This window comes from Oncorhynchus clarkii, chromosome 15 (assembly GCF_045791955.1).
Source record: "Oncorhynchus clarkii lewisi isolate Uvic-CL-2024 chromosome 15, UVic_Ocla_1.0, whole genome shotgun sequence".
Lineage (NCBI taxonomy): Eukaryota > Metazoa > Chordata > Actinopteri > Salmoniformes > Salmonidae > Oncorhynchus > Oncorhynchus clarkii.
In genome coordinates this window covers 36,706,999-36,725,290 of record NC_092161.1, presented here as the reverse complement: position 1 = coordinate 36,725,290, position 18,292 = coordinate 36,706,999, and the positions used below count along the sequence as shown (strand labels likewise).

The 18,292-nt window shown below is 40.5% G+C and overlaps 1 protein-coding gene across 3 annotated transcripts in view; it reads right to left on the bottom strand.

Moving 5' to 3' along the window:
* LOC139367232 (cadherin-18-like) overlaps window positions 1-18,292 on the bottom strand; it is a 390,933-nt gene that overhangs the window by 11,985 nt on the left and 360,656 nt on the right. For all 3 annotated transcript variants that reach the window (XM_071105455.1, XM_071105454.1, XM_071105456.1), the window contains one exon: window positions 14,270-14,387. In XM_071105455.1, coding sequence (XP_070961556.1) covers window positions 14,270-14,387 — 118 coding nt within the window. The remainder of the gene's footprint in view (window positions 1-14,269; window positions 14,388-18,292) is intronic.

Below are 18,292 nucleotides of genomic sequence, written 5' to 3'. Positions count from 1 at the left end.
TGCTTTTCCCTTTTGTAATCCGTGATTGTCCATGCCACATACCGTATGTCTCGTGTCGAAGCCATTGAATTGCGACTACACTTCTCTGTACTAACGTTTTACCTGTTTGATTGCCTTACGGAGGGCATAACTGCACTATTTGTATTCAACCATATATCCAAGCACCTTGTCGTGGTTAAATGCTGTGGTTCGCGCAATTCCTGCCATCTATCCACGTTTTTTGATTTGTGTAGGTTTTTGACTTGGGTAGGTTTTAATAGTCACAGTGGTAACAACATCCCCTATACACTTCCTGATGAACTCAGTCACCGTGTCAGTGTATATGTCCATGTTATTCTCAGAGGAAACCTGGAACATATCCCAGTCCGTGTGATCAAAACAATCTTGTAGCATGAGTTCCGATTGGTCAGACGAGTGTTGAATAGATCTTAGCCCGGGTGATCTTAGCACGTGTACTTCCTGTTTGAGTTTCTGCCTATATGATGGGAGGAGCAGAATAGAGTCCTGAACGGATTTGTTGAAAGGAGGGCGGGGAGTGCCTTGTAGCCATCCCGGAAGGGAGAGTAACAATGGTCGAGAGTTTTTGAAGTACGAGTACTATAAGCAATGAGTTGATAGAACTTCAGTATGTTTTTCCTCAGATTTGCTTTGTGAAAATCCCCAGCTAAAATAAATGTGGTTTCCAGTTGTCCAGTGTAGTAGTTCCTTGAGGGCCGTCGTGGTATCGACTTGAATGGGAATATACACGGCTGTGACTATAACCAAAGAAAATTATATTGGGGGGTAAAACGGTCGGCATTTGATTGTGAGGTCTTCTAGGTCGGGTGAACAAAATAACTTAAGTTCCTGTACGTTATCACAATCACACCATGAGTCATTAAAACAACATGACACATACACCTCAGCCATTCTTCTTCCCAGAGAGTTCTTTATTCCCGTCTGGGCAATATTGGCTGTATGGATGGGGATGGTATATCCGGAGAGAGCCTTGATTCCATGAAAACAGAGAATGTTACAGTCCCTGATGTCTCTATGGAAGGAGATCTTTGCCCTGTGCTCATCTACTTTATTGTCTAGGGACTGAACATTAGCAGAGCATCAGCTGTTCCTGGACGACAGTGTGATCACACTCTCCATAGCCGATGTGAATAAGACCTTTAAACAGATCAACATTGAAAAGGCCGCAGGGCCAGATGGATTACCAGGACGTGTACTCTGAGCAGGCGCTGACCAACTGGCAGCATCTTAGAGCAGCCTCTGGGATGTTCAATTACTTGGGGGGTACAAAGAAAGGATCCAATTCGGGAAAGTTGTATTTCTGGTCGGAATGGTAAGTTGTATGTAGGCTGTATGTATACTGAACAAAACTATAAACGCAACATGTACAGTTCATACATGTGACCAATCACCTCGATTCGGTCATATGTAGCAACATTTGAAATGGTGTTTTTTACATTGGATAAAAGCAGAGACATATAGCTGGTATATCATACACTGCATTTAAGGAACAATGGGAAAGTAATTATTTGAAAGTTGATTAACTTGTAACCCCACTTTTTGAGAAAACGGCCCTTGAATGTTTTGTACACCTACCGGAGAGCTCTTCTTTGTCTACACCCATTCTACATTGTTCACACCAGCCCCACCCAACTCTTTAAGGATTCACATGTGAAGTCATGTGCTAAACAGTGTAGTAAAGATTAAGACTCAGTGGTAAAATTAGCCTACAATAAGGACAAATTCCAGGTAAACACAAAGTGTCCAGAGAAAAATATTTTATAAATATTAGATGACACACTTGTCTAAATTGATGGTTAATGTGAAAGAAATGCAATAACCCCCAGCCACATCTTGCTAAGTGGATGGGTCTCTACAGAATGTGTAAATGGTAGAGCGTAATGGTTACTTGCATAGTAGCAATATCAAAAATAGATAGTGTCAATATAAAGAAAGAAATAAGTGAGAAAGCAGAGAAAGAACAAGAACAATGTACAAGAATAATATCAATATTGATATCAGTGATAGTTGAGGTGCATACGATCAGGAGTAAGGTGGCTGAGCAGCAGGATAAGAAAATAAAATAGTAGCAGCAACATATGGTGTGTTAGGAGGGAGTCAAGTGAATCGAGACACTGCAGATAGTGCTGATGACTAGGAAGTCACCCCCAGTGATGAACTGGTCCGTCCGAACTATGCATGAACAAGGGAATCTATATTCGGAGAGCCTGTTTCTGTCCTGCCCTTGACTTTGGTGCAGGGCATGTGATGTCCATAGCCTCTTCGTCGCAAAATTCCCTGAACTTCTCAAAAATATAAGTTGTCTAGCTGTGTCCAGTCCAGGTGGTGCTTGTACAGGCAGACCATCTATGGGAGGAAGGATGTCAGCGTTGCACAGCAGCTGAAACCTCGTCCAGACTGAGTCCAAACGCTCATTAGAGACAACATCAGAATCCAGAGCATTGAAACTGTAAAACAGGAAATAACAAAAAATTGAGAAGACATTACAACCTTGCATAACATCAATTCACCTCCCAAGTTAAGATAAGAAGAACCTCATACATACAATGCAATTAAAATTATATTCACCTGAAGTGCTGGTACTGCTTGATCTGTGGCAGCGGCAGGAATTATGGAGTCAGTTGTTGTTGCCAGCCATAGCTTTCCACCAGCACCCAACTATCCTCCAGTCCAACCAGCTGTGGGATGTCTAATGTCAGCTAGCTAACAGTATACTTTAACTTGGGTTTTCTTGTTTAGACATGTAGGTAGCTAGCTAGCTAAACAATGAACCATAATCCCAATATAGAGTACTAGCAATACAAATCAATTATTATAGATAGCTAAAGTTAACCAAATAGGTTCAATGTTAGCCTAATATTAGCTAGCTAACTAGCTATAACTAGCAATGCAAATGGATTTCTGAGATAATATTACTAAGATTACTTTAGCTTGCAAGGAAAACAACTTCAACAAAATTAGAAACGTATAATATCTGAAACTGTAGCTTGACTCTTACCCGTATACAGTGGGGCAAAAAAGTATTTAGTCAGCCACCAATTGTGCAAGTTCTCCCACTTAAAGATGAGCGAGGCCTGTAATTTAACACTTCAACTATGACAGACAAAATGAGGAAAAATATCCAGAAAATCACATTGTAGGATTTTTAATGAATTTATTTGCAAATTATAGTGGAAAATAAGTATTTGGTCACCTACAAACAAGCAAGCTTTTGGCCTCTGTCCTCCACTCGTTACCTGTATTAACTTCTTGCGACTCCAAACCCGTATCCGGGAGCGTAATCATAGCCTCAAGCTCATTACCATAACGCAACGTTTCCTATTCATGAAAATCGCTGTATTAATGGCACCTGTTTGAACTTATCAGTATAAAAGACACCTGTCCACAACCTCAAACAGTCACACTCCAAACTCCACTATGGCCAAGACCAAAGAGCTGTCAAAGGACACCAGAAACAAAATTGTAGACCTGCACCAGGCTGGGAATACTGAATCTGCAATAGGTAAGCAGCTTGGTTTGAAGAAATCAACTGTGGGAGCAATTATTAGGAAATGGATGACATACAAGACCACTGATAATCTCCCTCGATCTGGGGCTCCACGCAAGATCTCACCCGTGGGGTCAAAATGATCACAAGAACGGTGAGCAAAAATCCCAGAACCACACGGGGGGACCTAGTGAATGACCTGCAGAGAGCTGGGACCAAAGTAACAAAGCCTACCATCAGTAACACACTACGCCACCAGGGACTCAAATCATGCAGTGCCAGACGTGTCCCCCTGCTTAGGCCAGTACATGTCCAGGCCCGTCTGAAGTTTGCTAGAGAGCATTTGGATGATCCAGAAGAAGATTGGGAGAATGTCATATGGTCAGATCAAACCAAAATATAACTTTTTGGTAAAAACTCAACTCGTCATGTTTGGAGGACAAAGAATGCTGAGTTGCATCCAAAGAACACCATACCTACTGTGAAGCTTGGGGGTGGAAACATCATGCTTTGGGTCTGTTTTTCTGCAAAGGGACCAGGACGACTGATCCGTGTAAAGGATAGAATGAATGGGGCCATGTATCGTGAGATTTTGAGTGAAAACCTCCTTCCATCAGCTAGGGCATTGAAGATGAAATGTGGCTGTGTCTTTCAGCATGACAATGATCCTAAACAAACCGCCCGGGCAACGAAGGAGTGGATTCGTAAGAAGCATTTCAAGGTCCTGGAGTGGCCTAGCCAGTCTCCAGATCTCAACCCCATAGAAAATCTTTGGAGGGAGTTGAAAGTCCGTGTTGCCCAGCAACAGCCCCAAAACATATATATATAAATTTTCTTGCTCTTACTTGAGACGCAGATGTCTCAAGTAGACACCTGGAAATGCAAATGCGCTACGCTAAATGCTAAATGTACTTGTTAAAACTCAAACCTTAATCAAAATTCACATGCAGGGTATTGAATTAAAGCTACACTCGTTGTGAACCTAGCCAACAAGTCAGATTTTTAAAATGCTTTTCGGCGAAAGCATGAGAAGCTATTATCTGATAGCATGCAACACCTCAAAAAGCCTGAATGCGACGTAAACAAAGACTTTGCTTATCCGGCGCTACACAAAACCCAGAAATAAAATATAAAACATTCATTACCTTTGACGAGCTTCTTTCTTGGCACTCCTATATGCCCCATAAACATCACTATTGGGTCTTTTTTTCGTTTAAATCGGTCCATATATACCCAAAATAGCTTTCTATGGAAGCTGTGTCATTCAGAAAAAAACATTGTTTTTAAACGCTGCGTCATTTTTTTAAATTAAAAAAGTCGACGATAAACTTTCACAAAACACTTCGAAATACTTTTGTAATCCAACTTTAGGTATTAGTAAACGTTTATAATCTATCAAAATGATTACAGGGCGATGTATATTCAATAGCTCCTCGTCTGCAAATCAATGGCTGCCAATGTGCACATTGAAAACATCCTGGTGGAGACCGGAAGAAACGGAATCCAGTTAGTTGGATTTTCCAACAAAAAACTCCATTGAAAATGACGACAATGGCGACATCGTGTGGAATCTGTATAAATTGCATGCAGGTCGATATTAAATTTTGTGCCCTTTTAACAACCCATGAAAGTGACTTATGGAAATTATTTTTAGCTTTCAGAGAGCAGTTTTTCTTGCGTTTTTCAATGAAACACACGATCTGTTATAGTCACAGCCGTGATTTAACCAGTTTTAGAAACTTCAGAGTGTTTTCTATCCACACATACTAATCATATGCATATACTATATTCCTGGCATGAGTAGCAGGACGCTGAAAAGTTGCGCAATTTTTAACAGAATGTTCGAAAAAGGAGGATTTATTAAATTAATAACAAAGCATTGCGATATCAAAAGTTTATTGACCAAATACTTATTTTCCACCATCATTTGCAAATAAATTCATTAAAAATCCTACAATGTGATTTTCTGGATTTCTTTTTCTCATTTTTTCTGTCATAGTTGAAGTGTACCCATGATGAAAATTACAGGCCTCTCTCATCTTTTTAAGTGGAAGAACTTGCACAATTGGTGGCTGACTAAATACTTTTGTGCCCCACTGTACATGGATGAATGCTTCACGGCAGACTGCAACCCCTTTCAATAAATAAGACGTCCTGTGCCGTTTCCGTTTTGTTTGTACAGCTTGATTGGCCCGTTCTGTCAAGTCACTCTGGTTCACATCGTATGATACATTTTCAGAGTCAGAGAGAGCCAGGATGGTACGATCATACTCCTGAAAGTAGTCCATCACAACTTTTTCCCTCTGACCTTTGTCGATAGCACCTGATCAATTCAGGGCAGCAATGTTATTGAGAGCAGTAGCAACACATTTGCAGTTCTCCATGGCTAACGTTATATCTTTAGAAAAAATTGCAGTAGAAAGGATTATCTACTCAAAACGAGCAGCTAATTTTATTGACAGAATATGCTACACGGCAGATCAATCCGAAACTCATATCTCGGCATGTCCAGACCATTTATTATCTCAGCCAATCATGGCTTCTGGGAAGTTTCCTTTTTCTGTGGCTAAACAAACTAGGCTTGAAATCAACAGTACTTACAGATGGCAAACAAGTTTGTTATTCAGGCACATGGAAGTTCAAATGTTCAAGAAGGCATTTCTGCCAAAAACACATTTTGATAAAAAAAAAAATTAATAAACATTATAACTCATGTCCTGTGATGTCGTGAATTGCGACAATTGCATAGTTTCCTGAAACGAGTCATGTATTTCAATTGACCAATTTTATTATATTAATTAGGCCCTTACCTATGAATTTCACATGACAGGGCAGGGGCGCAGCCATGGGTGGGCCAGGGAGGGCATAGGCATATCCACTTGGGAGCGAGGCCCAGACAATCAGTATGAGTTTTTCCCCACAAAATGGCTTTATTACAGACAGAAATAATCCTCAGTTTCCTTAGCTGTCCGGGTGGCTGGTCTCAGATGATCCCGCAGGTGAAGAAGTCGGATGTGGAGGTCCTAGGCTGGCATGGTTACAGTTGTGAGGCCAGTTGAGCGTACTACCAAATTCTCTAAAACGGTGTTGGAGGTGGCTTATGGTAGAGAACTGAACAATCAATTCTCTTCTGTGATCTATTCTGTGATACAACTTAACATTTAAGACTGGCCTTTTATTGTCCTGAGCACAAGGTGCACCTGTGTAATGATCATGCTGTTGAATCAGCTTCTTGATAAGCCACACCTGTCAGGTGGATAGATTATCTTGTCAAAGGAGAAATGCTTACTAACTGGGAAGTAAACAAATTTGTGCACAACATTTGAGAGAAATAAGCTTTTTGTGTTTATGGAACATTTCTGGGATCTTGTATTTCAGCTCAGGAAACATGGAACCAACACTCCCTTTTTGTTCAGTATAATAAGACAAAAAACTTTCTGGGCTAATAATGCAAGAAATAACATAAAAATATATAAAATACTGCAAAATGACTTAGAAGCTAGAAGCAGAGCTGCCATATCTGTCGACGCCATCTTGGAGGGGGAGGTGTCAAGGGAGCGAGGAGGAGTTGGGAGTCGTCTGAGGGGAGGTGTGTGTCTAAGGGTGTGTGTGATGGATTTTTATAATTTCATAACAGAGGGAAGCATTAGGCGCTTGCAGACAGACATCTGCTCCCAATGTCTGTAGTTGTGCAACAGGGAGGAAAGAGCCTGTTCTAAGTGGTGAGAGCTTACTCTATCACCCATATTACAGTCAACAGCAGTACGTGCAGTGTGGGTTTCCATGCCTTTACGCCTCACACGGTCTCAGTCTCGACACTTACACTCTGAGTAGAGTACAGACTGTAAATAATCTTGCTTATAGATAGTGACAAGAGACCCCCCTTTGAAATGTGAATAATGCCTCTCCTTTTCAGTACAACAAAAGAAGAAGCATGCTAAAGAGACGTGAAAGGGTATCATAGCCACTGTGAAAAGAAGAGTCTCTATTGTGGATGACTGAAGGGGAATAGGAACTACTAGTACCTACTGACATGTTTGTATGGAACGAAGTCACAGATGACACTCCTAATTACCACAAGACTCCCCAAGGCATGTGAGCGGTTTATTTGATAGCATTTAGTCTGTCTGTGTCATTATACAGCACCCAAAATGGTTCAATTTCTGATGAACTAAACTGTGAAAAGATGACCGGATTACGGCTTCCTTTTATTATAAACAGGTGAAGCTAATCTACCTACAGAACGTGACAAACCGAATAAACAGAATATAACAGAGCAAACATACATGGCAGTAATCAGCGCAGTAAATTAAATATTTGACAGGTTTCTTGACACCCTGTTTAATCTCTTAATAGCCCAGTTCTTGTAGAAAAGGCTTTAACAATATGACCTGAACAACACTTGACAAGAATAAGTGAGCTGCGCCCTCAGAGCTCAGTGAAGCATCATGATAGAAGTTCATCACATCAATTCAAATGTGCTGAAAAGGATAGACAACGTCCTACATGCATTAGTATAATTGAATCACCATTAAAGGCAGCTGACCAGTTGAAATATAATTAATTTTATTGACAAGGAGTGATTAAAATCACTTTAAAAAGTTTCTGGAGAGACATTGGCCAAACATATGGCAAAGTTTTCTTTATTTAACAGCATTAGCGTTGCTGTTTGTGAAACAATGGGAATGGTAGGGACTATGGCACCAAATCCTTTAAATTATAAAGTACCCAACCAATTTTAACACGTTGTACATACATACATAATATTAGAGGATATATAGGAATTATAGTATTTATAAATCATTTTCAGTAAAATAACTATTTTTCTGAGGATACAAACCAAAAAAGGACTATGTGTACATTCAGAGGGTAGCTGGTTTCTGTACTACAGTTCTACCAAGTATTCATACCACTGATAGACTCTTATGATTTGTTTTGACTGAAACTAAGCATACTTAGGTGGTAATTTGATGTGTATATTGGATGTGATTCTAATCAGTTACAACGATAAGCTATCAAATCACTGATACAGGTGCACCCCAACCCTCTGGTGGTATGGATAACTTATAATTATGTCTCCAGAAAAAGCTAGACTCAAAGGTCCTGTTCATCACGCCCTGACCTTAGAGAGCCTTTTATGTCTCTATTTGGTTTGGTCAGGGTGTGATTTGGGTGGGCATTCTATGTGTTGTATTTCTTTGTGTTTGGCCAAGTGTGGTTCCAAATCAGAGGGAGATGTCTATCGTTGTCTCTGATTGGGAATCATACTTAGGTAGCCTTTTTTCCCACCTATGTTGTGGGATCTTGTCCTCGTATTGTTGCTGTTGAGCCCTACAAGGCTGTACGTTTCATTGGTTCGCTCTTAAACTAAATAAAATGACTATAGTAAATGCCTATTAAGTGTCAAATAAAGTAACACTGTTGACTCTGTTGGATTGATGATTTTATCTTTATCTTAATCAGGCCGAAATTCCCTTATGGCAGGGGAAATGGAACCTTGTTGTGTGCAACAGGGCATGGCAATTACAAAAACATTTCTAGCCAGTCTATGGGTAGCAGGGTTGATGTGTTAAATCTCCACCCGCTCAGTTTTCCACCAGTAAATACCAGAAAATGGCAAAAAAGCGTAAAACCTGCTTTACACTATTATTTGACTATTTAAAAAAAATATATATATTTTTGAAGGGAATAGTTTCACCTTATTAAAACAAGAGATCAGTTGACATAACAGGGTTGATGTAAATTAATCAATTATCACATGAAATAAATAACAATCTTCAGAAAAGGCTTTGTCCAAGAAACAAAATAACTAGGGCTTTACAATGATGGTGAAAATGTTAAGTGGGATAAAAACTTACAGAGGGTGCACAGAAGGACATGTTAAAATGCCGAATTTTGGCACTTGTAGTAGTTTATACATGGACACATTTTGAGCACTTTTGGCCTCAACACTATACACTTGACCTAACCACCTCCCAGGAAGGTAGGTTAAGAGGAGGTGAGGAGGGTCTGAGTGCCACTTGGATAAACATTGTAAAAACCAGCCTATGAGCTGTATTTATAATTTGAACGTGAACAGGGGAAGCTGGTGGTGCGGACCTAAGGTACCATAAATTCTGCATCCTAAATGGCGCCCTATTCCCTTTATATTGCACTACTTTTGACCGGGCCATTTGGAACATATTTACAGTCTCTGGGCTGTATAATTGGAAGGTGGACAGAGGAGGTTGGTGGTGCGGACCTAAGGTATTATAAGGGCTCAAAAGCCTCATATGCTATTTTCACATAGATTTTAGTTTCCTTTTTTCCCTTCCTCGGATCCATCCAGAGATCTGTGAACTCCTCCCTCCCAGGACTACCTACAGTTGAAGTCGGAAGTTTACATACACAGTAACCAAATACTTTTAAACTCAGTTTCACAATTCTTGACATTTAATCCTAGACAAATTCCCTGTTTTAGGTCAGTTAGGATCACCACTTTATTTTAAGAATGTGAAATGTCAGAATAATAGTTGAGAGAATAATTTATTTCAGCTTTTATTTCTTTCATCACAATCCCAGTGGGTCAGAAGTTTAAATACACTCAATTAGTATTTGGTAGCATTGCCTTTAAATTGTTTAACTTGGGTCAAACGCTTTGGGTAGCCTTCCACAGCCTTCCCACAATAAGTTGTGTGAATTTTGGCCCACAGAGCTGGTGTAACTGAGTCAGGTTTGTAGGCCTCCTTGCTCACATGCGCTTTTTCAGTTCTGCCCACACATTTGCTATAGGTTTGAGGTGAGGGCTTTGTGATGGCCACTCCAATACCTTGACTTTGTTGTCCTGAAGCTATTTGCCACAAGTGTGCTTGGGGTCATTGTCCATTTGGAAGACCTATTTGTGACCAAGCTTTAAGTTCCTGACTGACTTCTTGAGATATTGCTTCAATATATCCACATATTTTTTTGTACCTCATGATACCATCTATTTTGTGAAGTGCATCAGTCCCTCCTGCAGCAAAGCACCCCCACAACATAATGCTGCCACCCCTGTGCTTCATGGTTGGGATGATGTTCTTCGGCTTGCAAGCCTCCCCCTTTTTCCTCCAAACATAACAATGGTCATTACGGCCAAACAGTTCTACTTTTGTTTCATCAGACCAGAGAACATTTCTCCAAAAAGTATGATCTTTATCCCCATGTGCAGTTGCAAACAGTAGTCTGGCTTTTTCATTGCAGTGGCTTCTTCCTTGCTGAGCGGCCTTTCAGGTTATATCGATATATTACAAGTTTTACTGTGGATACTTTTGTACCTGTTTCCTCCAGCATCTTCACAAGGTCTTTGCTGTTGTTCTGGGATTGATTTGCAATTTTCGCACCAAAGTACGTTCATCTCTAGGAGACAGAACGCGTCTCATTCCTGAGCGGTATAACGGCTGCGTGGTCCCATGGTGTTTATACTTGCGTACTATTGTTTCTTGTTTTTCTGGTTATCATTAAAGAATATGATTAACCTATCTACGCTGCATCTTGGTCTAATTCCACCAACGACGATCGTCACACTGTTTATCAAAGTATTATAGGTGGAATTAGGTGTTTTTGTCTGGGGTCAAAATTAGCCCAAAGGACTTAATTTGTCCATATAGATACAGAAACACTAAACTAATGATTTAGATTTGTTAAGAACAAGGTCATTCCATCAATTCGGTTAACATTCTGACATAAAGAGTACAGATTCAACTTAATAAAAAACTCATTTTCCCATCTCAATTGGTTAAATAAAATATTTGAAAAACGTCATTTAAAATTTCCATCGCAAGACTAAATAAAAGGTGAATGTGGTACCTTTAGGTGTTTGGAAATTGCTCCCAAGGATGAACCAGACTTGTGGAGGTCTGCACTTTTATTTCTGAGGTCTCGGCTGATATCTTTTGATTTTCCCATGATGTCAAGCAAAGAGGCACTGAGTTTGAAGGTTGGCCTTGAAATACATCCACAGGTACACCTCCAATTGACTAAAATTATGTTGATTAGCCTATCAGAAGCTTCTAAAGCCATGACATAATTTTCTGGATTTTTTTCAAGCTGTTGAAACGCACAGTCAACTTTGTATATGAAGAACTTCTGACCCACTGGAATTGGTATAGTGAATTATAAGTGAAATAATCTGCTCTAAACAATTGTTGGAAAAATTACTTGTGTCATGCACAAAGTAGATGTCCTGGCCGACTTGCCAAAACTATAGTTTGTAAATAACAATACATTTGTGGTGTGGTTGAAAAACAAGTTTTAATGACTCCAACCTAAGTGTATGTAAACTTTCGACTTCCAACTGTGTATGGGTTCTTCCGTCCATGGCAGAGAATGTAAAATTGCAACACAGAGACGAACTGGGGACCTTAGCTAGCTAACGCAGCCTGCTCTCTTAGAAAAAAGGGTTCAAAAAGGGTTCTTCGGCTGTCCCCTTATGATAATAAAAAAATATATACAGTGCCTTGCGAAAGTATTCGGCCCCCTTGAACTTTGCGACCTTTTGCCACATTTCAGGCTTCAAACATAAAGATATAAAACAGTATTTTTTTGTGAAGAATCAACAACAAGTGGGACACAATCATGAAGTGGAACGACATTTATTGGATATTTCAAACTTTTTTAACAATCAAAAACTGAAAAATTGGGCGTGCAAAATGATTCAGCCCTTTACTTTCAGTGCAGCAAACTCTCTCCAGAAGTTCAGTGAGGATCTCTGAATGATCCAATGTTGACCTAAATGACTAATGATGATAAATACAATCCACATGTGTGTAATCAAGTCTCCGTATAAATGCACCTGCACTGTGATAGTCTCAGAGGTCTGTTAAAAGCGCAGAGAGCATCATGAAGAACAAGGAACACACCAGGCAGGTCCGAGATACTGTTGTGAAGAAGTTTAAAGCCGGATTTGGATACAAAAAGATTTCCCAAGCTTTAAACATCCCAAGGAGCACTGTGCAAGCGATAATATTGAAATGGAAGGAGTATCAGACCACTGCAAATCTACCAAGACCTGGCCGTCCCTCTAAACTTTCAGCTCATACAAGGAGAAGACTGATCAGAGATGCAGCCAAGAGGCCCATGATCACTCTGGATGAACTGCAGAGATCTACAGCTGAGGTGGAAGACTCTGTCCATAGGACAACAATCAGTCGTATATTGCACAAATCTGGCCTTTATGGAAGAGTGGCAAGAAGAAAGCCATTTCTTAAAGATATCCATAAAAATTGTTGTTTAAAGTTTGCCACAAGCCACCTGGGAGACACACCAAACATGTGGAAGAAGGTGCTCTGGTCAGATGAAACCAAAATGGAACTTTTTGGCAACAATGCAAAATGTTATGTTTGGCGTAAAAGCAACACAGCTGAACACACCATCCCCACTGTCAAACATGGTGGTGGCAGCATCATGGTTTGGGCCTGCTTTTCTTCAGCAGGGACAGGGAAGATGGTTAAAATTGATGGGAAGATGGATGGAGCCAAATACAGGACCATTCTGGAAGAAAACCTGATGGAGTCTGCAAAAGACCTGAGACTGGGACGGAGATTTGTCTTCCAACAAGACAATGATCCAAAACATAAAGCAAAATCTACAATGGAATGGTTCAAAAATAAACATATCCAGGTGTTAGAATGGCCAAGTCAAAGTCCAGACCTGAATCCAATCGAGAATCTGTGGAAAGAACTGAAAACTGCTGTTCACAAATGCTCTCCATCCAACCTCACTGAGCTCGAGCTGTTTTGCAAGGAGGAATGGGAAAAAATGTCAGTCTCTCGATGTGCAAAACTGATAGAGACATACCCCAAGCGACTTACAGCTGTAATCGCAGCAAAAGGTGGCGCTACAAAGTATGAATTTAAGGGGGCTGAATAATTTTGCACGCCCAATTTTTCAGTTTTGATTTGTTAAAAAAGTTTGAAATATCCAATAAATGTCGTTCCACTTCCTGATTGTGTCCCACTTGTTGTTGATTCTTCACAAAAAATACAGTTTTATATCTTTATGTTTGAAGCCTGAAATGTGGCAAAAGGTCGCAAAGTTCAAGGGGGCTGAATACTTTCGCAAGGCACTGTATATATTTCACCTTTATTTAACTAGGCAAGTCAGTTAAGAACAAATTATTGTTTACAATGACGGCCTGCCGGGGAATAGTGGGTTAACTGCCTTGTTCAGGGGCAGAGTGACAGATTTTTACCTTCTCAGCTCCGGGATTCGATCCAGCAACTTTTCAGTTGTTACTTTTACCTGGAACCAACAAGGGTTCTTCAAAGGGTTATTCTATGGGGACAGCCAAAGAACACATCTAGGTTCTAGATAGCACTTCTTTTCAAAATGTACTGTTATATCCACATGAGACTCACTGCTGGCTGACAGTTGCCATGGAAACCATTCACAACTCACTCGACCTTAGTTCTTAGTACACAAAACAATTAGGCATGTGGTAGAGTGGTGTAGGAAGAGACGCAAGGAATTGAGCATGTCACCTGTTAGACAACAACAAAGGTACCAAACACTTTCCAACCCCATCATGGCAATCTGTTTTGTGACATATTTTTTTCCCTGAAATGCCAACAGTGCCTAATTGTTATCAGATCGACAATCAACATATTTATATGTACACCTCACAGGAACAGTATCTGAGGGTATCTGGTATTGAGTGGTTGAATGTGAAACCCTGGGTGGAGATTTAGCCACAGGGCAGAGCTAGAGAAATTCATAAGAAATGCACACAGATTAGTGTGCATTAAATACCTTCGTTGTCCTTGAGGGTGAAGTTGGGGTTGACAGGGACTCCGCTCGGCAACGAGAAGGAGAATCTCTGTCCGTTTGCAAAGTCATCCTTATCCACTGCAGTCATAGTCTGAATCACCTGTCGTGAATCAGAAAATAACAAAAAGAGGAGCATATATCAATAACTAACTAATAATCAATCATGACCTTTCTTCATATGAGTGCAACATGTGTAAACCAAAAATGATGAATATTTCAGTTCTCTGCTGCCAACGACTGGAACAAACTACAAAAATCTCTAAAGCTGGAGACTCTTACCTCCCTCACTAGCTTTAAGCACCAGCTGTCAGAGCAGCTCACAGATCACTGCACTGTACGTAGCTCATCTGTAATTAGCCCATCCAAGTACCTCATCCCCATACTGTATTTATTTATTTATCTTGCTCATTTCCAACCCAGTATCCCTACTTGCACATTCATCTTCCGCACATTCTACCATTCCCGTGTTTAATTGCTATATTGTAATTACTTCGCCACCATGGCCTATTTATTGCCTTTACCTACCTCATTTGCACATGCTGTATATAGATTTTTCTACTGTATTATTGATTGTATGTTTGTTTATTCCATGTGTAACTCTGTGTTGTATGTGTCAAACTGCTTTGCTTTATCTTGGCCAGGTCGCTGTTGCAAATGAGAACTTGTTCTCAACTAGCCTACCTGGTTAAATAAAGGTGAAAAATCAAATAAATAAATAAAATCCACAGTTTCGTTTAGTTTTTCTGATCACATCCAATATACACATGAATCTGACCTCTGCGTGATGCATCATCAACTTCACAAATATCCTGCCTGTCTGAAATGGCACCCTATGCACTATATATTGCACTACTTTTGACCATTGTCAATAGGGCTCTGGTCAAAAGAAGTGCACTATATTAAAAATTAAAAATAGGGTGACATTTCAGACGCAGCTCGCAGCTGGAAGCCGTATTGTTGAGGGCCTATAAATTCTAGAACGTGCTGCTACAGCCTCCCAGCCAATGTGAGTTGGCATCAAAGACCCTTCTGCCACTGGTGTCAGCTTGTTACCCTTAATTGATAAGAGGCTGACCCTGCCACTGTGGGTAACGTTTTGAGGTGCCCGAAACTGCAACCACTTTGACTGCCAACCTATTAACTTAACTGCCGACATGTAAGGCATTCAGAAATCTACATTGGACTAAAAGTGCTTGTTATAAGTGTATTTTTGTAGTCTGCTACTCCCTAAATATGGACCACTTATAAAACTGTGTGTACCGTAAACTATCCACCTTGACAAAGCTTTGCCAATTTTGCAGTTTATTTTCCCTAAAATCTCTTCTTTAGATCAGAATCGACAATTTATCAACAGTTTTAATAGCTTCTGTTTTGTATTTTGTTATTTCATATACAGCATTCCTTTTTTTTTACAGAGGCTTGCGAAATTATTCACCCCATTGGCATTTTTCCTATTCTGGTGTTGGGTTTGCGCCAGACTTTTCCTTGATGGCCAAAAAGCTAAATATTTGTCTCATCTGACCAGAGTACCTTCTTCCATATGTTTGGGAAGTCTCCCACATGCCTTTTGGCAAACACCAATCGTGTTTGCTTATTTATTTCTTCAAGCAATGGCTTTCATCTGGCCACTCTTCCGTAAAACCCAGCTCTGTGGAGTGTATGTCTTAATAAAGTGGTCCTATGGAGAGATACCCCAATCTCCGCTGTGGAGCTTTGCAGCTCCTTCAGGGTTATCTTTGGTCTCTTTGTTGCCTCTCTGATTAATGCCCCTCTTGCCTGGTCTGTGAGTTTTGGTGAGTGGCCATCTCTTGGTAGGTTTGTTGTGACACCATATTCTTTCCGTTTTGTTTATAATGGATTCAATGGTGCTCCGTGGCATGTTCAAAGTTTTCTGATTTTTTTTTATACCCAACCCTGATCTGTACTTCTCCACAACTTTTTCCCTGACCTGTTTGAAGAGCTCCTTGGTCATCATGGTGCCGCTTGCTTGGTGATGTCCCTTGCTTAGTGCTGACGCAGACTCTGGGGCCTTTCAGAACAGGTGTATACAGTGGGGCAAAAAAGTATTTAGTCAGCCACCAATTGTGCAAGTTCTCCCACTTAAAAAGATGAGAGAGGCCTGTAATTTTCATCATAGGTACACTTCAACTATGACAGACAAAATGAGAAAAAAAATCCAGAAAATCACATTGTAGGGTTTTTAAGAATTTCTGTGCAAATTATGGTGGAAAATAAGTATTTGGTCAATAACAAATACTTTGTTATATACCCTTTGTTGGCAATGACAGAGGTCAAACGTTTTCTGTAAGTCTTCACAAGGTTTTCACACACTGTTGCTGGTATTTTGGCCCATTCCTCCATGCAGATCTCCTCTAGAGCAGTGATGTTTTGGGGCTGCGGCTGGGCAACACGGACTTTCAACTCCCTCCAAAGATGTTCTATGTGGTTGAGATCTGGAGACTGGCTAGGCCACTCCAGGACCTTGAAATGCTTCTTACGAAGCCACTCCTTCGTTGCCCGGGCGGTGTGTTTAGGATCATTGTCATGCTGAAAGACCCAGCCACGTTTCATCTTCAATGCCCTTGCTGATGGAAGGAGGTTTTCACTCAAAATCTCACGGTACATGGCCCCATTCATTCTTTCCTTTACACGGATCAGTCGTCCTGGTCCCTTTGCAGAAAAACAACCCCAAAGCATGATGTTTCCACCCCCATGCTTCACAGTAGGTATGGTGTTCTTTGGATGCAACTCAGCATTCTTTGTTCTCCAAACACGACGAGTTGAGTTTTACCAAAAAGGTCGATTTTGGTTTCATCTGACCATATGACATTCTCCCAATCTTCTTCTGGATCAACCAAATGCTCTCTAGCAAACTTCAGACGGGCCTGGACATGTACTGGCTTAAGCAGGGGGACACGTCTGGCACTGCAGGATTTGAGTCCCTGGCGGCATAGTGTGTTACTGAGGGTAGGCTTTGTTACTCTCTGCAGGTCATTCACTAGGTCCCCCGTGTGGTTCTGGGATTTTTGCTCACCGTTCTTGTGATCATTTTGACCCCACGGGGTGAGATCTTGCGTGGAGCCACAGATTGAGGGAGATTATCAGTGGTCTTGTATGTCTTCCATTTCCTAATAATTGCTCCCACAGTTGATTTCTTCAAACCAAGCTGCTTACCTATTGCAGATTCAGTCTTCCCAGCCTGGTGCAGGTCTACAATTTTGTTTCTGGTGTCCTTTGACAGATCTTTGGTCTTGGCCATAGTGGAGTTTGGAGTGTGACTGTTTGAGGTTGTGGACAGGTGTCTTTTATACTGATAACAAGTTCAAACAGTTGCCGTTTATACAGGTAACGAGTGGAGGACAGAGGTGCCTTTTAAAGAAGAAGTTATAGGTCTGTGAGAGCCAGAAATCTTGCTTGTTTGTAGGTGACCAAATACTTATTTTCCACCATCATTTGCAAATAAATTAATACAAAATCCTACAATGTGATTTTCTGGATTTTCTTTTCTCATTTTGTCTGTCATAGTTGAAGTGTACCTATGATGAAAATTACAGGCCTCTCTCATCTTTTTAAGTGGGAGAACTTGCACAATTGGTGGCTGACTAAATACTTTTTTTGCCCCACTGTATATACTGAAATCATGTGACAGATTGCACACAGGTGGACTTTATTAAACAAATGATGTGACTTCTGAAGGTAATTGGTTAGATCTTATTTAAGGGCTTCATAGCAAAGGGGGTGAAACATATACCACTTTTCCGTTTTATATTTTGTAGACTTTTTTGAAACATATCGTGTGGAAGCTGTAGGCGTTTACAGGGGATTCGCATATATTTTCTGTCGTCTTAAACAATACATTGAATGGCGGAAAATTCGCATCATCCGTAACAGGTTTTAACCCTCCCCTCTTTATCACTCTGCTTGCTCCCCCTCTCTCTTTCACTCCCCTCTCCTTGCCACTCCTCTCTCTCTGTCTGTCTACCTTGTTTCCTTTCTCTCTCTCTC